This window comes from Macrosteles quadrilineatus, unplaced genomic scaffold (assembly GCF_028750875.1).
Source record: "Macrosteles quadrilineatus isolate MER2022 unplaced genomic scaffold, UCM_ALF_1.0 Scaffold_7__1_contigs__length_78375512, whole genome shotgun sequence".
Lineage (NCBI taxonomy): Eukaryota > Metazoa > Arthropoda > Insecta > Hemiptera > Cicadellidae > Macrosteles > Macrosteles quadrilineatus.
Window position 1 is genome coordinate 49,574,390 of NW_026542600.1, and position 27,737 is coordinate 49,602,126.

At 34.0% G+C, this 27,737-nt stretch overlaps 1 protein-coding gene across 1 annotated transcript; it reads right to left on the bottom strand.

The window, feature by feature from the left end:
- Positions 1–766: 766 nt before the first annotated feature.
- On the bottom strand, positions 767–27,731 carry LOC128997813 (dihydropyrimidinase-like). The gene is made up of 15 exons (XM_054423551.1): positions 27,551–27,731; positions 22,862–22,923; positions 22,105–22,199; positions 21,387–21,460; positions 19,239–19,349; positions 18,309–18,436; positions 15,700–15,876; positions 15,028–15,141; positions 14,179–14,411; positions 13,113–13,236; positions 7,050–7,151; positions 6,392–6,502; positions 5,876–6,046; positions 5,445–5,655; positions 767–4,548 (listed from the first exon to the last, which is right to left on the bottom strand). The coding sequence occupies exons 2-15, from the start codon at positions 22,898–22,900 to the stop codon at positions 4,466–4,468; spliced, it is 1,773 nt and encodes a 590-aa protein (XP_054279526.1). The 5' UTR covers positions 22,901–22,923; positions 27,551–27,731; the 3' UTR covers positions 767–4,465.
- Positions 27,732–27,737: the final 6 nt, after the last annotated feature.

Consider the following 27,737-nt stretch of genomic DNA (forward strand, 5'->3'; position numbering starts at 1 on the left):
TAAAGCATATAAATAATTAGTCTTTCAAACACTATACAACATGTTTTTAGGTTCAGCTGGCAACACAAATAGGTGCCCTAGAGAAAGTAGTCATCGGTCCGTATCACTCCGCTATTTTTTCCTCGGCAAGCAATGTGCTCCACGACTTGAGAAAATAGTTCCGTATGTTTTTGTAATTTGAAGTGGTTTCCGTGCCTAAAAAAAATGCTTCAAAGGTATTTTCTTGTTTATTAAGATCGTAGGAATGTTTTAAAAACGTTTAAAATAAAAGTCCAGAAAGTTCAGAAATACCGAAACTATAAATACAAAGTGACAGGTTAAATCGTAGTTATAATAGTCAATCAGCTGCTCATAGTATTATTATCTTTAAGTGTTGCCAACCTATTTCCAAGCGGACACGGATTACGTGCATATTAGAACCACGCTGTTTTGTGTTGTTTCGTTGGAATCCTGATGTGCGCCAAAGTATAAACCGTACGACAAAGTATAAATATGCAGCAATCAGCAGCTTTCTGTACTATAAACAGTACAAGGAAGCCAACTTTGTTGGGTGGCTGTAGGAAAATGTATCTTCAAACACCTTTCAGATACTTGAAACTTAACTATGTTCAAGATTTCAAAATAATTTAAACCAATTTTTACATCAAGGCTGCCCAAAATGCAGTTTGCACTCGAAAGTGTGTTTTAAAACTAAACGTCAGGTTTCAGTCATGCATTGCAAGGAAGACAAAAATTGCATAGAGGTACAGAAAGGGAAAAATACACCTTTTGACATTGATTAGAAATGTATTTCAATTCAATATAACACAGTAACTTAGTTCGCTTTTTTATTCAAAAGAGGTAATAAATATAAATAGAGTACAGTAAACATCTGGCTAACTACTCGAAGGCCAAAGCCTCCCACATTAACTTGTATATCAAATAATAAAATAACATCGAGTTACAAGTCACAATCCTCAACCTCAAAATAAGCGCTCCATCGATATAAGGTGGTAAATCAAACTTACATAACAAATATCTAACATTACTGCAGCTTACCAACGCATCGTGCGACCCACATACTCGTGCCAAACAATAACTTATCATAACTATTATTTTTATAAATTTTGTACTCTTAACTAAATATAATCTTAACAGTATTCTTTGTCAAACAAGTAACGTATAACTTGAAACGATCCGATAAATGGAATATAAAATATACTGAACTGACAAACACCAAACAAGCGACCAACATAGATGTTTCACAAGTCTTAGTGTAGTATCACAAAACATTTCACGCCAACTCTAAGCTACAAAATCATAAATCAACATTATTGTTACAAAGAGGTAAAAACGAAATATGTGTGATGTATACCACCATATTGCTATTCATGAATCCGACACATTGAATATTAGTTATCAACTACAACACCGGTAGTTTAAATAAAGCATTGTTCATTTCCGACCTAACTTAATTTAATGTTTTACAATACAAGAGTGTTTTAATATTTTAAAGAAAAAAAGGGCTAAGATTTTGATCAAAGACAAACCATAAAAGGTATTTTTTTATTGTATACAAGTGTTGCCTACTATTTTATGTTTCTGTGTTAGTATCGAATGGGTCTAACTAGCATTTCAACAAAACTTCAATGTATAAATAAGAAGTGTAAGACAAAAGTGACTAGAACTAGAAGTTTTGAAGTTTGTGCTCATTGGTAACCCATTTCTTTGGTTCTACAAGTTTACTCACGATTTACTACCTTAAAAACAAGCTAAATGTAAATGAGTTTAGAAATGGAATAAATAATACGATACAATAAATGAAAATGACATAACCAAAAACTAGTTACTAAAAATAATCCATAACGGGTTTTACAGAAAAATTTTGTTTTTGTTTAGCTTATCAACAAATTTCCTTAATACTTGATTGTTTAAGAATAATGTACAATTCCAACCAAATGTATGTGATTACGCACAATATGATACAGCATCAAAACAACTTCTATAGCCTTTAATGAATTATTTAACCACTTATTGTTAAATGATACAAATTAAACAACCCATGAATCATAACAATACTAAGTAAACGCTGCCAATGTGCTGAAAAAAACAACCATTGCTTCATTGACTAGAATTTGATCAAACAAAAATTGAGCTATATCATTTTTGGTCATCGAGATTTTTTTTTGTACTTTGATAAATATTAGTAAAATTATGTTAATTTATTGCAAATTAATGTTTAACATGATATTATATTGTAAATTACGCAAGCTATAGTATAAAAAGCATTTTAGCAAAAGGTATGTTAAAACAGGGTATCTACCAGCTAAGGGACGAAAAATCGGGATTCATTGGTTTGGACGATTTTTCCACTAGTGTGTGAAATAAGAAAACTTAAATAGGCAAATAATACTTGTATATTTTTATTATGAACTCAAATAAAATTTTAACGATCAAAGGGGGTTGCTTTAAACAACTATACAATTTATAGTTTAATTTAAATTGTTTGGTTTATTATTGAAAAGTGACACAGCTGGGCTTGTTTTGAGAAATATGCATGAATGAAGAGAGAGAGATTGTTGATAAACAAAAATTTGTCACCATTTTCCCTTGATCCTAATAACCTTTTTGTTTGCCCACTTCAAATCAAATAAAGTGTATGTTCAATTCTAAGCATATTAACAATTACAATTATATGATTTTTGTCAACAATTTGAATGCAAAAAGAAACAAGTATTACCTAATTTTTGTGTTGTGATGAAACGTTTTGTTCATGACTTGAACCAATAGTGCTTTTCCGGCACTGCTCCTTTGTTTGTACGAGACAAGCTGGAAAATCTCACAAATTGCAAAAAAGCCACTTTTAGTAATGGTAATCAAATATACTATTCTTTACTTTAGTAAAGAGGGTTGGATAAAACTCATCCTAAAACAAGTTTGACTTCTAATGACTTTGCTGACCTATAGACACCCTGTAATACGAGTATTTATTACATAAATCAAATCTGTAAACTGTTTCTTTTAAGGCTGATGCTATTTGTTACTTTTAAAATAGCAACTTTAATTGTTAAAGATTATACAATGAAGCATAAGAAAGCAGAGCACACCTAGTAATGGCAGCACAAAATGTTAAGGAACACTAACGTATTCCACAACAAGTTTTTATTTAGACATCTAAGAAAGCAACAATATTCATAATGCTAACAATTAACAGTAAGATTTAATTTATATATTTATTGTTTTGTAAAATACAAATTTTAAACACAGATTTACAAGATAACATAATGCACTTTTTTCATACTGCAATTAACATTGCACTATTTGAAAGAATAATTACTAAAAACAATACTTCTCCCATTTTTAAGCTTTTATTTGCAACAGGTTACAGGTTATTTTGCTTTTTGCAGGCATTGCTTTTTAGAACAGACATTGTTTTTTTTGTTTTAAATTATTTATTTCATAAAGAGTTTTAATGTGCGCCTTCGTAAAATTTAACTTTAAAATAACATATTGTCTTGGCCAGGTTATGGAAGACAATTGACTCAAATATAACTTAAATTTACAAATCTAGAGCTATTTAACTCATTGATATACCAACATTTGTTGTAAATACTGTTTTAAAAGATCAATAGATCTGTGGACATAATACAAAGATGATAAGTATTTCAATTTTAAGTAAGTCATTAAATATTTAAACTACTGCAAACAACATTAAAATGGCAGTGTTAAATGTTCATGAGTAACTTGTTCCTAGGCGAGGGATACACTAAGGTTTTTAGCAGTAATGAAACAATGCTGAACCATTTGTTTAAAATTCTCTATTGGTAAAATTTAAAAGAAATAAAATGTGAATGTATGAAAAACCAATGCATAAAAAATGTATACAAATCTGTTATTGGGAAAGTGTAATCTTTTTTATGTATAAAATGTCTCTCAATTGTACATTAGTTTATTTTATTGTTTTTGAGGTTGAGATATCCTCAAAATAAATTAATTTGTTTTATATGGCAATTGGAGGGTTGGAAACATTAAAAAGGAGTTTATAGTTCAAAGTGGCAAAACCAAGTAATGTATAATATACATACATACTAATATTATTAATATGAATTGTTTAAGAAAATAGTTCACGTTGGTGTAAAATCATACAGAAATGGTTCAGAATTGTGCAAATTAACATGAAGTCTGATAAACCAGTGCTCTTATAACAGTTATCACGTAAAAGCAAGCTTAACACATATCAAATACGAGTTAATAACGACTTATCGATACATTAACAAAGAAACAAAATTGTCAACAAATCAACGGGTATAAAATGCGGGAAAGACCCTTGTCAACCCTTGTTACAGTTCAAAATATTAGATTACTTTGGCATTACATCATACCTAGTTCACTAAACTGCGATTGAAAGAAAATGATGTTAACTATGCGGTGTCAAGCAGAGTACAGTATATAGATATGAAATGTGATGTGAAGTGTGGAGGGTCATTTACCAGAAACCCCCGGACGACATACCCCCTGGTGGGTTTTTCACTCGGATACAGGATCGGCGGCCTGAGTCATCTAGCTCCGCTGAAATCAAAATTAATAGTTGACAAGGTTTTAGATAAAGCTTCAGGCAAGATATTTTAATTGTTTGTAATTGAAGCATTGCCGTCCATACAAAAATCGATCAGTCGATCAAAATGCCTTTATTTTTCATCGGAAAGAGGAGGTTGTTGAATACTTTTGGCCTGAAATAGGAAAACCCCCTCCTACCTATCTTCAAATTCAAATTAACTTTAGAAAAGTGAAGAAGAGTATCCTGCCTAAAGTCGAGCAATTACTCCACATGTCACAAATCTTCACCATTAGGTATTATGCATTATGTTATTTAATTAGGTATATTGGTTCCTGATGAGATGAAGCTTGAAGGATAAGACATATTAGATTCATGAATAAAAATATTAGACACTCTGCATAAAACTTGGGCACATAAACTTGCTTCCAACAGCAAATTGTAACAAAAATCAATTAGTAGCGATGATTGTGTTTGAAATCAAAGCAGCCAATGACAGACTGCCAAGCCATTGTGCAAAAATAGCATGTTTGGCTCACAAATTACCTTAGAACTAGGGAATATATAATTTGTATTCCTTTCTAAACTTCAAAATAGTATTTAAAAATTTAAATTAGGGAATAATTGGGCCATGTCCATAATTTTTGTTAACTTGGTGAGGCCATGCTTCTATTACATTATAAATAAATATATTTGAATTCAAATTTTGAACACAATGAATTTTGAATATTGACATCTTAGCAGAATGTAACACTCCTTTCTCCCAGCAATATGAAGACTCTTTCACTTTGAACTTCTGACTTAAAGAAACATTTTTTTCCTCTCTACAAAAGATTTGATTCTCCCTATCAACCAACACAACCTCATGAAGAGTTGTGTCTTGGAAGACTACAATACTTTTGACATTTACCCGATATAGAAAATGTGGAATCTTGCAGATTGCGCTGGCCTTCCTGCCTCATACCCTTGCCAGAGTGGAACGGAGCTGGATTGTCATCCCCAAACACAGATGCAGAACAGCTCATAGCCGGAGAGCGACCACGGACACTGGCCGAGTCTCCGTTGACACTGGCTCGGGAACTACGGCCATTCTCTGTCACAGCGTGGTTCTCCATCTCTGCCTGAAATTTCAATACTTGTGAGAATGAAGTCATCTACACTCACATCCGGAGAGCGACCACAGCACTACGTAAGGTCAGGCATTGTTTAAATGTTGTTTACTATCTCCTACAAACTCCACAACATCTCTTAAAAACTAATAGCATGTATAATAAAAAATCATATACTGTTGAGTGATAAGAATTGTAGTAATGAAACGTCAAAATAGCAATAAAAACTAACCTTAACAGCGGCGGCCGCAGCGGCAGCAGCTTCTTCAACATAGATCATGGGAGGAAAAACATTTGTCGGGACAAAACGGCCATAACCTTGGACTGCTTTAAGATCTCCCTCGTCCACACACACTCGACCATTGACAATCACATATTCAGGCACTCCATGGACCTCCATGCCCTGTGGATACAGAAAAATATCATGAGTTAGTGTTGGTCTACAATCTCTCATTAACAAGAGCCGCTGTCACTCTACTGGTGTAAAAAACCCTCTCCCTTCAGCTGATTAGTCCGGTGTGAGCTTAGATGTAAGTAGACTGAAGTCTCACTAATCTGCCTTGTGTGCCATCATATATTTCTTTTGTATAAACACGCAACTTTGCGAACAGTTGCCAAGGTATACACTTAGGCTGTAAAACTGCAACTTGGTTGTTCAGCTCAAGATCCATGGTGGTTCTCCCGGCAAAGACTTTGAAATTTGGTACCGACACATCAGTAGTGATTTGTAACCTAGGATGTATCATACCTCAAAAATATTAGTGTCCAATGCTTGATGGTGAGTTTTGGCAGAAATCACCCTTGTTTTGTGGCGGTTCCATACAACAATGTCGGCATCAGATCCAACAGCTATGCAACCCTGAAAAAAGGTTGTTTGGTTTATAATATGATGGTGTATATTTATATTCCTGTGGTACAGTTATACACTCTTTATTGGCTTTGCATTGTATAAATGAATTACATGGCAAAGAATAGTAATAAGCAAAAAAGTCTTTTGAGGAGGTTGTAAAAGGGTAATTTGAATTTAATAACTGATTGGGAGTTATATATTATTTACAGAATAATCACTACATATTGAGTGCAAAAATGTGTTAGTTATATATGTTTCATTAACAGAAGTCTTTTTGTGAAATAGGTTTATATGAGTTATAGGTTATGTTGGACGTTTAATTTAATTATAACTTTAAAGGGTTTTGTGGAAAAGATTCTGCTTGCTTACCTTAAAAACTTAAAAGTTCAGGGACAAATACACACTGTACCTTTAGTTGGCTTATGCTGTTGGTCACCTAGCGCCACTTGCAATCATATAGTTTTGTAGTTAAAACAAAGCTTAAAGATCTTATATTTAAACTGATGATTAGGTCTGAGGATAAACGAAATAAAATATAAATTACAACTATACAAACCTTTCTCGGATAAATGTTAAAAATCTTGGCAGCGTTGGTGCTAGTGATTGCTACAAAGCGACAAGGATCAATAATTCCTGTCTCGACTCCTTTTTCCCACACCTGTAATCAGATATTGTGTGAAGTACTCAAGACAGTGAGTGACAAATTAAAAAATATAGTGAAAAGTTGTTTATTGAAACTATACACAAACATATTTACAGTGAAATGGGGCAAAAATAACACAATTAATTGTAGGGGAAATATACATGTTGACAATTAAGTCTTAGGACGACTTTATAACTTTAAAACAAAAAGAGATATCACAACCAAATTTGGCATGTCATTACTGGTAATAGTAAGCTACTTTTCTGTGTACATGGTTATCAGATGTCACGTATAGGGGACGGCCCACAGGGAGTAAGTTGAAAATCTTATAGGTAAGCATATATGCTGATATGTGCATAAATTTAAAGGTCTTGTTGAACTAAAAACATTGCTGCAAACCAGACCTCAAATAGACAACCGAGTCAACAATGGCAGCCATTCAAAGATTTCTTGAACAGGGTTGCCACCAAAGTGAGATAAAAAAATTCATGCATAATTCAAGGTTTTCATTGGTAGTTTTGAAAAATTCATGGGGTATATGCACGCACAATTTCACCATAAAAGAGTGTTGCCTAGTTCAGAATTGTACATTAATTTATCGACAATATATAGTTTTGTGTGCTACTATCAAATAAAACACATTTCATGCGTTTATTTTAGAGTTAAAAATAAGAATTTAACCCCTTTGCTTACAACGACGGCGATCCGCCGTCGCGCTCCCGTTAGCCATTGTGTGAAGCGACGGCGAATCGCCGTCCGCTATTAAAACCTGTTTGTGCCGAGTTAGTTCCCCAGAAATCCAATAGATCGCATATGCTTCTTGTTCTATGATTTCCAGGCTTTCTTTTGGTTATATTTTCGTCATCTCAGTCCAGTCCAATCGGCAAAAAAACTAAAGTTGAAATGGTGCAACTTAGCAGCTGACGACGTCTACTCTGGTTTCACAGCTGATACGTTGTTGTGTTTACTTCGACGATGTAAACATTGTGTTAGAGCCTTGTTTTACTTTATTATTTTATTGAAAAGTGTAGTTATCTTATAAAATAAGTTATAGAATTTACTTAGTGTAAGTTTTTATCAGTATTTTACTTTTTTGTCGTTATAATGACTGAGTTATTAGGCCTATCATGTCGTGTTTCACTTCGTCGTGATAAAGATTGAGCTACAGTATCTTGTTTTACTATATTATTCAATTGAAAAGCTTTTGTATAATACGATGAGTCTTCAAAATAACTTGGTATTCGTGGATGAATGTGGAAAAGAGTTAGATGAAAGTGACATCATAAAACTTATAGGGGATTGTGACAGTGACAGTGATTGTGACTTGTTTGAGGAGAGTGGTTGGAGTGATGATGATGATTTGGAAGGGAGCAGAATTCAAGTGAGTAATAAGTCTAATACGCCTATTGATTATGAGACCACAGTTTCCCCAGAACATAATACTAATTGTGTTAGGCCTAGGCCATTAGAAAGTGACCAGTTGTTGCTTGAACAGCCTTCTTGCAGCTATGCTAGGCCTATGACCCCTCCAGATGCCCTTACTGTCCAATATAATTCAGATTTGTCTAGTAGGCCTGAAATATTTGATCAGCATGTATCTTCTCCATCAAGTGATGAAGAATTGCCTAAATCAGTCCAGTTTCTTGATCGGTTATACCGCGGTAGTATGAGCGCGCCTTCTCTCTCGCCTACACCGAGTGAGGAAGCTGACGACCCTGGTTTCCCTGACTCTAGGCCTATAAATGATATAGATAGTGGCAGGCATAGGCCTATGACCCCTCCAAATGTCCAATCTGATTTAGATTTGCCTATTAGGCCTGAATTATTTGACCAGCTTGCATCTTCAATCGTGCCTGCCCTCTCACCTACACCGAGTGAGGAAGCTGACGACCCTAGCTTTCCTGACCCTAGGCCTAAAAGTAAACCTGTTAGGGGCAGGTCTAGAGGAAGAGGTAGGCCTATAGGAAAAAAAGCTATTTCACAACCATCTAAGCCTACTAAAAGGTCCAAAACTCAAACTAGTAACGATACAGCTCCACCAAAAAAGAAGAAAAAGGAGGGTTGGCAGTGGACCAGTACCATAGAAAGTAATATAATAAATAAAATCCCTTTTACTGGTTGTCCTGGTGTTAGAGCAAGTTTGGCTAGAAGTTTAGGCTCAGCTCCCTCTGAATTAGATGTTTTCAATGCGTTTCTTGATAATGACTTTTGGCAACATGTTGCAACAGAGACTAATAATTATGCCAAAGAAACAATTAAGAAAAAGAACGAAGCAGGCGGGGTAGGAAAAACTATATACTCAGAATGGTTTGACACAACTGCAGATGAGATGGCTTGTTTTTATACACTGTGTGTCCTTATGTCGCTTGTAAAAAAAAGAACCATACAATCATACTGGTCGCCTAATGCTGTAACTGAGACCCCTTTTTTTCGTAAAGTGATGCCATTCCGCCGTTTTTTGCTACTGTCCACATTTTTCCACCTTACAGACAATAATAGGAAACCTGTGAATGATAAACTGTGGAAGTTAAGGTACGTTATTGAGTACATGAACAGGAAGTTTTCCCATCTGTACATACCTGATGAAAACATAGCTGTCGATGAGAGTCTTATGAAGTTCCGAGGGAGGTTGGGCTATGTCCAATTTAATCCCAAGAAGAGAGCCAGATTTGGCATAAAGTTTTACAAGTGTTGTGAATCTGGAAGTGGTTATTGTTCTAAATTTAAGATCTATACTGGAGCTGAAGTCAAAGAAAATGTACCGGTTGAAGAAGGAAGTGGGGATTCTACACAGGAGGAAAAGCTGTTAACGAGTGAGGCGATAGTCGTTGAAATGACAAAAGATTTGGCAGGAAAAGGACATACTCTGACAATTGATAATTGGTACTCCTCACCTCTTCTCTTCTATAGACTTAAGCAAATAGGTTTCAATGTAATTGGAACAGCTAACTGGTGGAGATCAAACATGCCAGAGAGCTTCAAAGAGGGTAAACTTAAGTTGGGCGACTACGAGACAGCCTATAGCCACGATATGTTAGCAGTAAGGTGGCAGGACAAGAAGCAAGTTTGCATTTTGTCTACCTTTCATCAAAAAGCTGACAAAAGATCAACTGGCAAGAAAGACAGAGTTACCCAAGAAATTATAACAAAGCCAGAACCAGTGATCTACTATAATCGTTCAATGGGTGGAATTGACCGCGAGGATCAGCAATTAGCGTCGTTTCCTAGTATGAGGAGGTATGCTAAGGGATACAAGAAGATCTTCTTTTACATAATGGACATTGGCCTTTTTAACTCTTATGTAGTGTTCAAAAAATTAACCAGAAAAAAATTGGGGTTCAGTGAGTTCAAGGAGAGGTTTGTCAAGCAAATGTTTGAGTCGCGACAACTGCCACCGTACAATCGAAGAGGACGATCATCCAACTCAGAAACACCTCTGAGGCTCCAGGCAGCAACTTGGGGACATTTTCCTAGGCCTATTCCTCCAAATGAAGTCAAACAAACACCTTCAAGAAGATGTAAGGTGTGTAGTGCCCAGGGAAAGCGCAGTGACAGCCGATGGGAGTGTGAGCTCTGCCTTGTCGCACTTCACATGCCAGAGTGTTTCAAGGCATACCACACCAAAATGAACTTTGCTTGACATTTGGTGAGTTTTTATAAGTGTCATACAGTATTATAGACTAGTTCCAAAACATATATGAGCCCTATGTAGCTAAAAATTACCAATAAAAAAGTTTTTTTTAATTTTTTTATTTTTTTATTTTATTTTTATATGGTATAATAAAAAATTATAGTTATATTTTTTTGGGAAATATTTATATATTTTGAATCTACATTTAATTTTGAATAAGAAAATAATAATATCTTGCATATAAATAGTAAATGTTGCCTGAAAAAAAATTAAATCAGAAATGAATGAAACTAGCCACAACAAATTCGTTTGTTTTGGCCTAGGCGGGTAAAAAAAAAATCATAAGTGAATGGGTTAATATAATTTATCCAGTCTAAAAAAAGTAAAATCACAGATGAAAAAGGATATTAATAAAAATCTTGTGTGTGATAATACGATGTAATTATTTAAAAAATTGAAACATCTGATACGGTTTATAGCGGCAACGAGTTAACGAGTTGGCAATCGTTATTGAAATAACAGGTTGCCGCAACACGTTATTGGGCAGTGCGTTATCGTTATAACCGTTGCCGGAAAACAACGATAATTCCCATCTCTAGACTACTCGGCAGACGTCGGTTACGATCGGATTTGACCTTGAATAAACTACGCAATCGTTTCTGTTCGTGGCATGGCAACAAAACTTTTTATCTCGACACTCCCACTTTGACGTTTTATCTCGGTGTTCATTTCGAGAATGGTTTTAATTTTTAATACGGAGTATTTGATTCAGCACATTTAGGGGTTTTGGCTGAATTGTTAATAATGATTTTGAGAATTCATGGTCCAATGACGAAATTCACGCATAATTCACGCACTTTTTCATGGTCACCTAAATTCACGCATAATTCACGCTTTTCAAGGTTTTCATGGCTGGTGGCAACCCTGTTGAATCTGAGATTTTGAATTTTTAAGTGGCTGCCATTTTTTTACTCAGTTTTTTTTTTTAAGCTTAAATTTGTGGCATTGTATTCTACAAAAAAGGCCTTCAATTTGATATGCATATCGACCTAAGCTTACGTTTATGATTTTCTTCCGTCTCCTGGTGAGCTCCTGGGCGTTCCCCTGAGGAGGTAGCTTATAATACCATTGTAAATTCAATGAATCTTTGGACAGCTGCTGTCATTTTTGGCTCGATTGTTCATTTGAGGTCCTGTTTGCAGCATTGTTTTTAGTTTAACAGGACCTTTAATTTTATGTACATATCAACCTATGCTTACCTTTAAGATTGTCAACTTATTCCCTATGGGCCATCTCCCCCATAGGTGACATCCCATCACCATTCTACACAAAAAAGTAGCTTACTACTACCAGTAATGTTATGCCAAATTTGGTTGAGATATATCTTTTTGTTTTAAAGTTATAAAGTCGTCCTGACTTAGTCACCCTGTACAATAATTTATGGGCTTTTGACAACAACAACCCACTCTAAAACTGTTTGTAGACTATACTTTTTTTCCTAAAAATATTCTTCCAATGATAGGTTAAGGCTTTATATGTCAGCATGAATTCACTGTTACCGAATTTCACGGATTCTTCCCATTGACCAATTTGCAGAACTAAATCTAGTCCTAGTTTTTGTTGTCGTGTAATGTGTTTTCATATTGTGTTTTGTGATCCTTGTTTGTTAATCGTTTGACAATATCTAGAGATAGATATTTTTCAAACCCTGATGGATATGATTATAGCTTGACAGAAAAAACCTGGCTCATCCATTACAAAGGGCATTGTTGTAGTTGATTAAATTGGTTTACGTAAATGAACGGCTCTTCGGTTAATCATTACCTTATATCCAGTATTAGTTTGGGTTAGGTTAGGTTACCAATAAATAAAATCAACAACAATGAATCTTGGCCAGTACGTAACGTAGCCGACCACCGGGGTAGATTTCCGGGGTCGGACGTTCCTGATTTGATCACTGGGGGTAGATTTCCGGTGTCAGTTTTATTGGTATTTTCATTAATTACAACTGTAAAAAAACCATGAAATGTGAGTTGATTGAAAATAATAATAATTTATCCGTCCTAAAAGTTTGCGGCCAGAAATCTACCCCCAGACCTGTGACGTCAAAATGACGTAGGCGTTTTTTCATGGGGGTAGAATTCCGGCGACCCAAAAATCTGGTATGTACAGTAGGCCTACTCTTTTTTCATTTTTATTTCATTACTCTTAAGTAACTCTTTGTTTGGACTAAATCTGCTTAATTTTGAATAAACTGTTGTGTGTATAAACACTCTTGAATAAATCAAATGTTCTGCAGAGCTCAACAGAAATGTTTATGTTTGTTAACACAATCCTTCACATACCACAGACATGCGGTCCTCAACCCCATTAACACCGTTGGGGATCTTTGAGAAGTCCCCAAGACCAAGTTTCTTCTGCTCTGTTGAAAAAGTGCAGTTGTCACTACCAGTCAGTTGTAAACCATCGCTGAAAATAAAACAATCGTTATTTTTGTAACCAGTGTGCAAAATGCAGCAGAGATATTTTGCCCACAGATTACACATTAAATTTTTCTGGAATTTACCTTCAAATGTAAGAAATGGACAAATGAACAATGAAAACTTGAGCTATATCAGATATGCACTTTGAGTACAGGTTAAAATTATTATGCAAAATGAGAAAGATCATAATTTGTTTTAAGGAGCATTCCTGCATTTGAAACTGTAAGAATGTTTCTTGTTCTCATTTTTTTTGTTCGAGGATCATACAATTGTTCTAAGCAGAACATTATGCTAGGGCGGTATGTTTGGAATTTGAGCTGAATAAAGATTATTATAAGAAAATTACTTGATTTTCATTTCCATGTTTTATAAAAATTTGCATTAAAGGTCATAATATAAATAATTATAAGAGCAAGGATCTGTTGTTCATAATGGGTGGGGGGAGGGGGAATCACAAGGAGAAAAGGTGGGTTTGGGTAGTGAATTGTGGATGACTTATTTACTTAAGGGACTCTATTCGTTGAGTCTCGGTGGCTCAGTGCTACCGACTGAACCACCGACTCACCAAATAGACGGACTTCAGGCCCAAGCCAGTGATGTCATGGGTTCGAATCCTGGTAACTGCCACTACTTTGTATCAGTACAGTTCATCCTTTTACTGTACCGGCTCACCCCTTGCTTTGCTGGATACGTTCCACACACAGACCCATAGCATATGTGGACGGGCAAATGCAAGGTTAAAAGAGGCCACCAACCTCTTTAAAAAAACTTGCTATATTTCTGCTGCGTGACTTTGGCAAATTAACGTAGATTACTCCCATTGGGGGGGGGGGGGTTAAATTATTGAGGGGATAATCATATCAGTGTATTTTTACAGTGTTACAGTAGCTGTTTGACTTAATTTCTCCTACTTGCGGGACCAACTTACTCAGCCAAAAACTTCATAAGAGTCTCAGGGGTAGACTTCTTGGGTCGCAGAGGAGGACTGAGCACATGAGCTGCTGCATGTTCCCAGCAACATCCCGGCTCTGGCTGAGTAGTTCCCAGCGCAGCAGCCAGCGTCTCTCCAAACAGCAGTGTTTCCCTGCCTTCTCGCAGCTTCGCAACAGTGGACGCAGCAGACTCACTCATCACATGCACGACATACAACGGACATCCCACCTGCAAAAAACCATCTCATCTATATTTACATGAGGATAAAACAATAGTGAATAAAATGTAACTTTGGTAAGACAAAACTTACGCTTTTCGATACAAGCTCATATTTATTTTATTCCACTTTAAGACCTTAAGGTGAACTATATATTTCAGCCTGGTGACAAGATTTAGATACAGTAAAACTTTATAAGCTGACTTATGGGATCAGAAGATTTTTGGATTACCAAAAACCTCAGATAATTTGCTTAACTTATAAGGCCTTATGTACTCCTCGACTATTAATGTTCAAATCAAAAATAGGTTGATTTAGCTTATTAACTCTCGTGTACAGCTGTATCTTCAGGTCTGAGAATTCTTTAAGTATATTCCAAATTCAATTAGGCCTATCTGCATTGCAGAGGATTAAATGCTAAAAAAAGTTAGGTACTTTTTCCTAATTTATTTTTAATTTATACATTTTTGAAGGATATAAAGGCTTTATAAACCGTCTAATGTCTAACCATAGAACATGATACCTTAACTGAATTTTGAGATAACACAGTCAAAAACAAAATGTTATTCGTCAATGACACTAATAGTCCTAAATGCTACTAATTAATCTTCTCGTGATTGTTCATACCTGATTAGCAATCATCGCAGCGCGGTTGGTGGCTTCAGCTTCTACGTCTTCAGGACGGGAAAGTTCATGACCCTCAGGTCCAGTTACGCCTTTCTCTAACAACCTCTTGGTGTTCTGAAATATATTTGAGGATTTATCAATTTCAGTTCAAGTTTTCAAGTTATTCAAGTTCGTGGCTTACATTGGCTGTGAACGAGGATAATGCTGTGTTTTTAATTATCTGATTACCTCTACAAACAAGTTTCCTTATTTAGCAATTGGGTAGTCAATTGTTCTTTTAAAAATAATACCAAAATAGAAAACAGTAATTTTTTGATGATCCAAGTGGTTTTAACCAATTGGACGCTATTTGAAAGCTTGACTTGTTGCATTCTGAGGTCCTTAATAATAACTTCTGCTAATCAAAGAGTATGAGTGGATTTTGTGACTTTCGCTGCTTGCTTTCCTTAAATTATATAGAGCCAGTAGAAATTAAATTGTTTGGATCAAAAAGGCACCGTCTGTTCTTTATAATCAGAGGTCAACTGGCCTACAGAAGTATCCTTAATGTTTGCAATCCCTAAAGAAAGACAAACAAAAAGGTTTATTTTTACTGTACCCGCCTGATACAAGCAGCTGGCTCTTGGTTAGGGTAAATCTGTTCTCGTAAGTTTATAAGTCTATGATTCTCACCTGAGCGACAATATCACCGTTCTCAGCATGTACCATCGCTACTCCGCCCAGCTCTTTCACCCGGGCAAACACCTCGTACAGCTCTGAGTCCTTCAGCATGTAGATGTCCTTATATGCCATGAACACCTTGAATGAGTTCACTCCGTTCTTCACTATCTCCTCCATTTCCTTGCTCACCTATAAGTAATCAACATGATAGAGAAAATCTTACACAAATACTAAAATTGAATCACACGAGATTTAAAATGACATATCCAAAAGTATAAATTGGATAACTATAGGATTCACAAAGATTAATACTCAAACATAGAATTTGAGACTCAAATGTAATAGTAGTTTAAGCAAATTATTGCGTAAATATAGTGTTCTTTACGTAGAAATTTAAGGCGTGAGCTTTATAGTGCCTTACAAACTTCCACGAGTGTTGAAAAGGATAATTATGTGAGATGCTTATACTACTTTACGTAGGCTACAATCTTTTTTTATTTGGAAGGATAGTCAATAAAAATTTTTGCACACATATTATGTTTTAGATTAATTTTCCTTGTGTGAGGAAAGAATGTGTGGGTTTCCGGCAGAAGTCGACAGATCAACAACTGAATTGGTGGTTACCAGCTGATAAGTTGCTTTCGAAGCATTACCATTTTTTAAATTCTTTTCTTTCAATCCTTAAACCTCATTGGTCCGTTACTTTACTAGGCCTACACTAGTGCAGTAAAGAAAACAATGTGGTAAAGTGAATTAGTTAGATACTAAAAATTGAATTTAAAAGGCTAATTTAAAAAATAGTCGTAGGTTAATAGATTTACATCGATTTGGTGAATCGGTGGGTCAGTCGGTACAAATACCATGGCAGTGATGTCGTGGGTTTGAGTCCCGCTACAACCACTAATGTTTATCAGCATTGTTTTTACTATAGCCTACTGGTTCACCCCTTGCTTTGCTTTTTAAATTTTATGCCCAGGCTCAAGTGGACAGGCAAATTCAAAGTTAAAAGAGGCCGCCGACATTTTTTTACAAATAAATAATAGCCAGAAGAAAAGATTGTCCTGTGAATGATGTGTTGGTTAGGGAGGTTTACTAAACTTGTAAACCTGCTCTTCCAATTGTTTGCATTATTAGCTTTTTTAATCAAGGTACAGTAACCAGAAAATTAAACTTTTTTTTCTGCACCATCATTTTATAAACAACCTGTGTTTTTTTTTTTTTTTTTGTAATAGGCTAATTGTGTCAGTTAGCAAATTGGCCAAATTACTGTTAGATTTAGTTGGTTATGGGGTTTAATCACTTCCATTATTCCAAATGCGTTGAATTTTTCTTAACAACAAGATTATTTGGTTGTAATATTTAAAATATGTATTGTAACATGTCTCTTTGTGTGTCGTTAGCTATATTGTGTTCATTAAGTGACTATGGTATAACTTTAGCTGTTTTATGACATTGTCAATAATTTGTAAAAATGCAAAAGACAACTAACACATTTCATTTCAGTTTTTAATTTGATTGAGTCACCACTACTGAATATAAACTAATATTAAAAACACAAGAATCTAAAACTCAAATAATAAAAAAATACCAAATATTTATTAAGAATTCTCTTATATAAAAATAATAAATGGGATCTTTAGAAAAAAATAGGGTCTTGTAAGAAAAGAATAATGAATGAAACACAACGATCAATCCAACCATTGTGAAGGTCATGAGTACACAACCATTCAAAGGCGACAGGTATGAATACCAACGAGGTGTGACGACACACAATGTCTTTGACCTTAGTTCACTTCCTTCCGTCCCTCCCTCCTAAGTGCACACATATTATAAAACAATTATCGGAAAGACTATTTAAATTTTGAACTGAGCCATTTTATTTTTTAAATTATGTATGATAATAAAACCATTGTTTTTTTTCTCTTAACATGAATATGTATATTTTAAATAAAAAAAAACTATAGGTTTTGCCTAAATAGGCCTTAATTAAAGTAACTTTAAAATGAGTACATCACTTTATAAGCCATGTTTTTTTTTTTAGTTATTGATATTTGATCATAAGCTAATTTGCTACTTCTTAGAATCATGAGAACTAACACACTGTGCTAATTTAATTTCAACTTATTTTCAACCCAATCAGATTTTTTTCAAATTATTCTGGATTTTATTGAGCAATAATTGTAAACAATACAGCATGTAAAAAAAAAAAATATGTTATTTCATTCAATTCTAGAAATATCCTCTAGTATTGCTATGTAAATAATGGCATGTTTCTGTCAGAATAACAGACTTTTATTCATTGTAAAAGTAATGGCTATTCTATGCTAATAGTTCAATTTGTTGTATGTTTTGATTAAAAATTTTATATGTTAAATAGTTTTAAGTTAGTTCTTATGCAAAAATAATCAAATTTCCCATATAGGGAATATTCAGACAATTTCAAGCTCGACAAACTAAAGTTTTCTTGTGTTCACCGAAGAAAAAGTATGTGCTAAAACACATTTTAGGACTAAGTCAGAAAAAGCAAATTGAGATCAGCTGACCAGATTTAAACTGAACTCAACATCATCTTGATGGGTATTCTGAGGGTTTTTAAGATTGTTTGTTGTTTTATTACTAACCTGCTCAGACCACCATGTGACCCCAACATGTAGAGCGTAGTCGCAGCAAACCTTTTCATCGGCTTTTTGTCTATAGTTGTTGTATGTTTCAACAAGAGACTCCCCTCTTTGTGGAAGTGCAAAGTCAACTACGAAAATTGAACATAGCTACAATATTGAACATAAATTAAACATAGATTGAACATATATTTACAATGAATGACAAAAGAGTGATATTGGAATACCATATTCCTTTCTGATTGTGTCATATGGTTTGTTGTTCAGGCGAATTCACCTCTGAGTAAAAATATTTGTAGTAAGAAAATTATTTACGTTGTTATAATAGTGAGTCATGAATTTCCATTGCAATGGATTAATGAGGTGCCACATTGAAAGTTGGTCAGCACCATTAAATCTTTGAAAGTGAACAATAGGGAGGCAAAGCCTAAAGGAAATTGCCATTTTAGTTACCATTTGTCACTCAGCTAAATCATAAGCTTTAAAATCACACCTCAATCGTAAAAATTGGTTAAGTAGGACGGCTGGAAAAGGGGTTTACAGAGAAAAACCCTTCTTGTAGGCCTAAGTATATTGATAGTTCTGTGAGGGGCATAAGGAAACAAACATTAAAATAGGGGTTTTATCAATTTAAGGGTTTTAAGGGTTATAATTTTGTTTAATGCTCATTAGTGGTACACCTCTGATTCCATGGACAACTAAAATACTACATTTCATTTTATGCTGCAATGAATGTCATAAAAACTTAGCATTCCAACTTATCTCCCTTATAGCAATCTTTGTTACAGAGCATCAAAATAAATGTCATAACTGACACAACAAGACAAAGTTAAAAATATTTGTGGATTTTGTTAAACGATTATTACCCTAATATTCTTAGAATGGAAAATGTATAGCCTTAGGCCTATAGTTGGTAATTGTTTGGCCACTTACTTATCATCGTGGTTCCTCCAGCAATTGCAGCTTTGGTGCCTTGGTAGAAGTCATCGACAGACGTCGCCCCCATTAGTTCTAACTCAAGATGTGTGTGGGGATCAATACCACCTGATGACAAAACAGTTATGTAACAATCTAAAAAGCCAGCCTTTTAAATTCAATTTTTTTTTTTTGAAAAGGTTCACTTCACTGCATTGTTTACTTACTTTACGGCACTAGTATGTTAAGTAACGGATAAATGGGATTCAAGGATTGAGAGAACAGATGTAAAATTTTAACGCTTCAATTACCAGTTTATCAGCTGGTAACAAGCAATTTTTGTTGTTGATCTCTTGACTTCCAAACCACAAGTTCTTTCTTTAACCTAAAAATAAATTATTCGCTAACCCAAAAGTTTGCAGGAAGGTTTATTGAAGAATTTTGAAAATATAATTAATATAGTTAAAGTGAAATAGACGACATAGAAGTAAAGGTTTAAATTAAACGGTTTGCAATTTTTTTATTGATTATCCTTCACTGATAGTAACAATAATGTATGGGATTAACGTACTTCGTAAATTAAGTGTTTCAAGACTTGTATACAAGAGGTTAAGTTACCTTGATTCTGTCCAAGTATTCCTTAACTTAAGGATTACTTGGACAGAATCAAGGTAACTTAACCTCTTGTATACAATTCGAATTCATGAAGTAATCCGGAAGGCAATACACAAGATGAAGTGTTTCAAGAAATTCAGTGTTGTAAAAAGTATCAATATGTTATATGTGTCTGCTTGTATCTGAAAGTACTTATGGTAAGAATGCTGCTAGCAATACCTATTGCCAAAAAAGTAACAGCAATTGTATAGGTAATGAAGTTTTACAAGCGTAATGAAAAAACGGTCGTAGACAAAGTAGCGTAAGCAACTCGCGTAATTAGACTTTACGACTTTCGTAGAAGTTTTTTCTCCCAGTGTCGTAAAGGCTATATTTACGCATTTGTTTAAATAAACTACTATTAATACTTGGGCAAGCCATAGGGATATCCAATCACATTTGAAGTGTTACGTAAAATAGATAAAACATTGATAAAACAAGCACCAGAGACGGTAGGTCAACTGGGCCGAAACCAGTTCCTGCATTGTCTTATCACTGACTCGCCACTCATCACTGGTAGAAGAAAATAATAAACAAAACGCTAAATTTATGGGAATCACGTTGGACAACTGACTGACATGGCACAACCATCTAGAAAATCTAAACTATCCCAAGTTGTATATGCCGTGAGGAAAATCAGGAAAATCTCAAACAAAGAGATCTGCAAAACCGCGTACCATGCTCTCTTCTCCTCACATATCAGATATGGCATAATTGCATGGGACTCTGCCAATGAAACCGATCTGAACAAAATACTAGTTCTACAGAAAAAAGTGATAAGAATCCTGGAACAAGTTGAGCCAGAAGAACATTGTAAACCTCTCTTCATCAAAAATCAGATCCTCACCTTAACATCTCTATATCTTTATGAAATCATTGTTTTTTTTTTTTCAAATCAAGCCTCCTCAACTTAGAATAAACTGTCACGATCACAACCAACCTCAGGGTAAAATCAAACTTTAATCTAAATCAAATCAACAAACTAACAAAAACCAGCAAACCCCCTAATTATATGGGAATACAAATTAACAACATCTTGCCTAACAAACTTAAAGATGTAAATACGCTCACTATATATATATATATATAAAAAAAAAAAAAAAAAAAAAAAAAAAAAAAAACAGCTCGAACAATACCTCATAAATATAAAATTAATGTTCACACACAAATCAAGAAGTAGGAAGAATGATTGAGGAGATTGACAATTCCCTGGTTTTCAAGAACTGCGATGAAGACTCCAAATGTCAAATGGTAAATGGTAAGCAAATGTGAAGTGTACTGTAACGCTACTCATCACCATATGATAACAGGCAGATGAGTTTAATATTGATGGATTTGCTAGAGATCCGACAATCATAACTGACCCTGCATGAATGCTATAAACAAAGTTAATTTTTAAACTCAGAAAAACTTTCATATTTGGAGTACAGTAGCCTATTTCCAAAACGAGTTTTATTGATGAAAATTGGTCGGTGGTGAAAGCAATATTTAAACTATAGTTATAAAACTTACCAGGTAGAAGTAACATTCCCCTGGCATCGATAGTTCGGGTACCTCCAGGAATGATGAGGTTGCGCCCAATTTGCCTGAAAAGGTTTCACATTTTTACTACCTAACTAAATCTTTAAACAGAGGATAAAATACTTAACAGTATACAAACCTGTCTTCCTTTGGGGTCATAAAAATTAAAAAAGTAAATAGGATAAAGGTCTAGGTGTCACCTTGCCATCTACGATAATAGCTTCTACTAGGGGGAAATTTATTAACAAATTATTCATAACTTTAATGTAACATCTTTAGTGTTAGATGTTCAGTGTGCTCTTGAAATTCCCCAATACTGGAACTGAACGATGAGATCCAATTCCATAACAATTGCACAAGATAAAGGTTATAGAAAATGTCATCAAGGGGACTGATGTGTATAGTGCTGCACGTAGGGGTAATTTGACAAACATAATTTAATAAACGTAATCCTCAAGTTACAACAGTTTGAGCTGTAGACGAAGGTAAATACCTATTTTTAATAAACATAATTTCTTGTTTCAATTTATAATATTGAGACATAAATATAGGCTACCATAAGTCAACTACAGCTTATGTTATTTAATTTTCAAACTGTCTGCGCCAGACAAATCAGTGACCCTTTACTCCCATTCAATTATTAAATTTCCTAGATATTTTTTTACATAAACACCACGAAGAAACATTTAATTATCCATGCCATACTTACTTGATGACACCATCTTCAATGTAAACATCGTTATCGATTATTTCATCAGCATTCACAATTTTTCCATTTTTGATAAGAAGCCTATTTTGAGCACTCTGAAAAATATGACTTAAATAAGCACTGTGTAATGGGAAAACCATCCTTAAAATAGAAAATCTATCATATTCTTCGTTAAAAAAACTGTAAACTAAGCTTTACAATTTCACTACAAGGTTGGCCTGTAGATTAAGGTAGGCCTATCCAATAGGAAAACTAGAGCTTAGTAATCAATGTGCTCGCGTTGTACATTATACTTTTCCTACAGTTAGGGGCCTACTATAACGCATACAAATAATCAGTCTTTCAAACACTATAAAGCACGTTTTTAGGTTAGGTTAAATCCAAGCGCTGAACGAAATTGGGAACGCTGCACTAGCTGATTGTAGTCGTTGTATCTTTAGGTGTTGCCAACTTATTTTCAAGCTTACACATATTACGTTCCTAATAAAAGCAGATTCTTTAGTGTTGTTTGGCTGGAATACTGGAGTGCGGCAAAAAAGGAAATGCAGCAATTAGCTACTTTGCGTGCTAAAATCGGTGCTATGAAGCCCGCTTTGTCAGGTAACTGCAGGAAAATAAAATTTTTAGGACAGTTAACAATCTACCAAACAAATTGTTTATTGAAAATAAAAGTAAGGCATACAACATTTCTAATTTTTAAAATCAAAATATATTAAAATGGTCACAGCCTTTACAAGAATCTGGGCAAAAGGTTTACCTGTAGGTGAATCGGAACTTTCTTCACTGGATTACTCATGGCTATCTTCTTTGAAATCAATCCTGCACATAACAAGCAATATCGATTATTAGAAAAACAAACAAATCATGTTAATTATGGTGAAGTCATATAAGTGTTAAAAAACCTCAGAGTCCAGAAGTAAAGCATTTATCACCTCTAAAAGTTTATATCTACATAAATACCCTTAGCAGTAGCCCATTTGTTAAAAAGTGCTAATATATCGCAAGAGTGTAGGGAAATGAAAAGGAACCTTTGGTTCACTCACTAGCTTTAAATTTTTTTAGCTAAAAAAACAGAGTTGCATATCTTTGACGTTTGGTACTGTAATCTTTGAATTCCAAATGCCTTGAAATAAACGATTTGACGTTTCTTCTTTATCTCTTTGAAGAGTTGAACATCATAACTATTTAACTTAGTTTTTGTATGTTCACTCACGGTTTAGAAGTTTAATGTAAGGTAATGGAGCAAGCAGACAAGAATTTTAACAAAAAGACTTATTCATAACTTGGGCTAGTTCACTTAATTTTTGTAAGCAGATAACTTTTTTCTCTGAACAGTAGTGAAAATCGTTATGGGTTCCCATAGTCATGTTATAAATAATTTCCCAGTCAGTAATGTTTCCATGTAGGTACGTGGAATCTTTATCCCACAACTCAATTACGTCAGACCTTTATCAGGTTTAAAACGGGATGTGGGATGAAATGAGATTGTCGGCTCTGATCCTTTTTTTAGTTATTTTTGTAGTTATACAAATGTTCAGATAAAAACTAAACACTAATTGGTCAGACTATTCTAGAAAGTATCATAGCTAGGCTAAATTTAAAGAGCTATTTAAGCATTATACAATATAAAGTTTACTCAAGACAGAACAGGAAATTTCATGAAGGGATAAAACTGGATTTTTTATTGAATTAACCTTATGAGTGGTGAATCGACTAAAAATATCGATCACAAACTGTGTTGCTGAAGTGGCAGTCAAAAAAATTTGTCAATTAACGTAAAATTCTAATAAAAGTCTAACCTAAAATGGCGGCGTTGTCGTGATTTTTGCCTGATAACTTCCTGAAGTGTGAGTTTTATCCGTAATTTTATGGTGTAATGTGCGTTTTAGTTTAGTGTTTCCTTATGTGCTGCATGTTGTTCCATTTTGACATTTTAAACATAAAAATAATAATAATAATAATAATATTAATATTAATAATTAATACATAGGCCTAATAATTTAACATAAAAATATTACCATATTGAAATATTTATATCTTTAAAACTATGAACATAGATTTAAAAAAAAAACATTTGGATTCAGGACTCAAAATCCAAGATGGTCAGGTTGAAAAGAATTTTTTATTGGTTGATTTCATACGGAATGACCCATTAGGTGTAATATTTATTCATTATTTTGCATAAATACATATTACATACATATTATTACATATTATTTACACATGTGTGATCCAAAACAGGATAAAAAGTCAGTGAATTTGTGTGACAGCTGATCAAATGTTTTGTTTACATTTTTGCTCATGTGAAAACAAACTATTCTATTACTTATCTTATTTAGATAAATATTCTTATTTAAAATAATATTATTGGCTTCAAAAAATTTATGGATTTATGATATTGATTTATTATTAGAGGGCATTTTTGGATCTATCAAAGTGTAGTTGTAGAAATTGACGTTTTCCAATTATTACGTATTATTGCTAGTAAATCTTAAAAAATAATTCTTTTGTGTACATCTATGTAGAGAAATGAATTAACTGTACAATTTGCATTTTTTTGGATTAAACACATGCAATAAATTTATATTACATGTGACAAGTTTTTGCTTTTAAAATAAAATTTTAAAATAGGCCTATATAAATATTTGTGGTTTGTTTAGCCTACATTTTTCTAAAACTCCTTCCTAAAATTGGTTTTTATTGCCATTTTTGAATTCTACTGACTATTACGAACAAAATGAATGTGTCGTACGATTTAATAGTTTATCTCTACTTAGGCCTACCAATTGTATACAGATTTTTGAAAAATCCCCTTACAAATTCACCAAAATAAGCGTGCCACTTCAAAAAGCATATAAGCCTACTGAAAATTTGTCTCGCCACTCCTAGGGTTAAGGTGTAATGAATCAGGTTTGCTTGACCCGGTAAGCGAGATTTTACTTAAGTTCTGGTCGCATGGGCGTGGATTTGGAACAGGTTGGTGCAATATATATATATATATATAATAAGTTTATATATATAATAAGTTTATATATATATAATAAGTTTATATATATATATATATATAATAAGTTTATATATATATATAATAAGTTTATATATATATATATATAATAAGTTTATATATTTATTTATTGTAGGTTATTGTATTTGTAAATGTAAACATGACTATGACCTAAGTGTCGAAACATGTCGCTTATTAATTAAAAATGAATGTAAAAGGGTACTAATGTTTTTATAATGTTTTCAATTATTTATATATATAACGACCATCTGGGGGGTCTGGGGCCTTCCCCGAGAAGATTTCTGAAAATATAGTGTTTTAAAACACATGTTTACGCTATTTGGTAAAACATAGAACCAACGACCAACAAAAAAAAGTATATTGTGCATCATAAGGAGGGTAAGTCATCGTTCTTCATGCCAACATTTAAATTAATAAGCTATTTGAAGTTAAGTTGTTATGTGTAATTTATATGGTAAAATTCACAAGCCAAGCAATTAAAAAGAAAAAGAAATTTACAGTTGACTTAAGCCTAAGAACAAAGAAAGTTAATGTTTTGTTTTCTGAATAGTGTTTTTTTTTTAAGTACCGGTATTTGAATGGTACATCTATGAGTCAAGTAGGCCTACTTATTTGATTTAAAACATTTTTTTCAGAAATGACCATTATGAAAAGTACTTTGATAAATTTCTATAATTCACTTTTGATTAATAAAAGTGATTACAGAACATTTTGGGTAAGTATTAAATTTATTTCTGATTTTTTGTGGGCGCCCATGCCTGGTCGTGTTGAAACACTGGCTATAAGTCAGTGGGTACAATGGGTAGCTTAAAAGATCCTGATTCATTATGTAGGTAGGATTATTAATTATTAAATTTTGTAGGGCATATCCTACAAAATCCAAATCGTAGGAGGCTGAATGATAGTGAAATCTGAATTATAAGTTAAAAGAATTAAGAACAACTAACTTAACAAAACTTGTGAATTGTACACCCTCCAACCTCCAAGGCCTACCGTTATCTTAGTTATAGATTGTAAGTTTACCTATCCTAGGTGGTAACATATGAAAGACTTTAAAAATACCTTATTAAGTTTAAGTTACGGTTAGATCACCCAAAAAAATCCAGATATAAGCTATATTATCATAGGCAATAACTTTGGTACTCTAACTTATGAGCACTTTGTACAGTTCTTGGCAGGACATGTTGCAGCCTGAACTGACAGAGCAGCAGTGCTGCTAGGCTGGTTAGCAATGGTTCCATGCACCACATTTTAACCCTAAAATGGGATTTTCAAAACATGTGTGGTGGTTGAACAAATACACAGGATAAAACAGATATTTAAGCTTTGACGCCTGATTTTCTTTTGAATAGGTTACTGCTTTCCAGATAAAAACTGTTCCAATGGATTTAAATTATTCTAGCACAACATTATAGCCTGGTTTAAAGGGCTCTATTTACAAAATCATAGGCCTAACCTACATTTTAAAAAACATCAATTAGGCCTAGCCTAACAGGGTTTTCTCAGTCGCAGAGGATAAGCGTCTGGTAACCGAACGCAGGTTAGGCGACCGGCGGTGACATCACCAGGTCGTGGAGGCCCGTAACACCATTACCACAACGATACGATGAACAGCCATCGGTGTTCAAGTTGTAGTGGATAGAGTACTCGGCTAATATACAAGAGGTATCTAGATCGAATCCCATCGGTGACACTAACTTTTTGTCAAAGATTTTGCTTATAATGCCATTTCTTCTTACCGGTAACTGTAACTTACATCTTTTGTTAGAATTTGAGGCATTTGTAATTTTATTTTATGAACAGAATTTAACCTTCATTCGATTTTTTCATCATCAGCAAGTTTGGTTAGTTAGGTTAGTTTATGACAGTAACTGCCGGACGCCTAATCCATGTCCAGTTACCGGACGCTTATCCTCTGCCTTTCTCAATCCTGTCTTAGTCCTATGGAAACTCTTTTACTGATCAATTAGGTTTAACTGATGATAGGTTTCTCTGCTCACATCACAATAAATTAGGCCTAACATAAGCCTAGGCCACTTTGATGCTGCTTGGCTTTATGGCAACAAAGTTTAATGATGGTTTAAGTTAATTTCAAATTAATTAGTGAATGAATGCAAGCACTAGCATGCGAATGATTATAGCTCAGTAGTTTTAGTTTTAACCTACAGGTTTGACTCCTCTAGCCAACCTTTGAAGTGCAAGCAGATACCTGCAGTGTATTGATCCTACTGGTATTATGCATATAAGGAGTTAGAGCACTAAACTTCAAAATGAATTATTATAGCTTCAGAACAGACAAATTAAAAAATTGAATCGACTGTAGGAGAGTTTGCTCTTGTATTCTACACTACAGCAACTCATATATATATTTCAATAGGGGTTGATTGCGGGTAATATACGAATATGTTTTGTAAAACTTACACTCGGTGTAATGAAGTCTTGGTTAGAACTAGAGTTCAGAGACAGTTCGTGATTCGTTACACCAACACCAAATACAAAACTAAGTTTATTAATTCGATTTAACTGCACTTTTAATCCTCAATTTAAAATCTCACATTCAATCAGACAGGCCAAACCAAATGCTGCTAGAAATTTTGAGGAGAGTAGG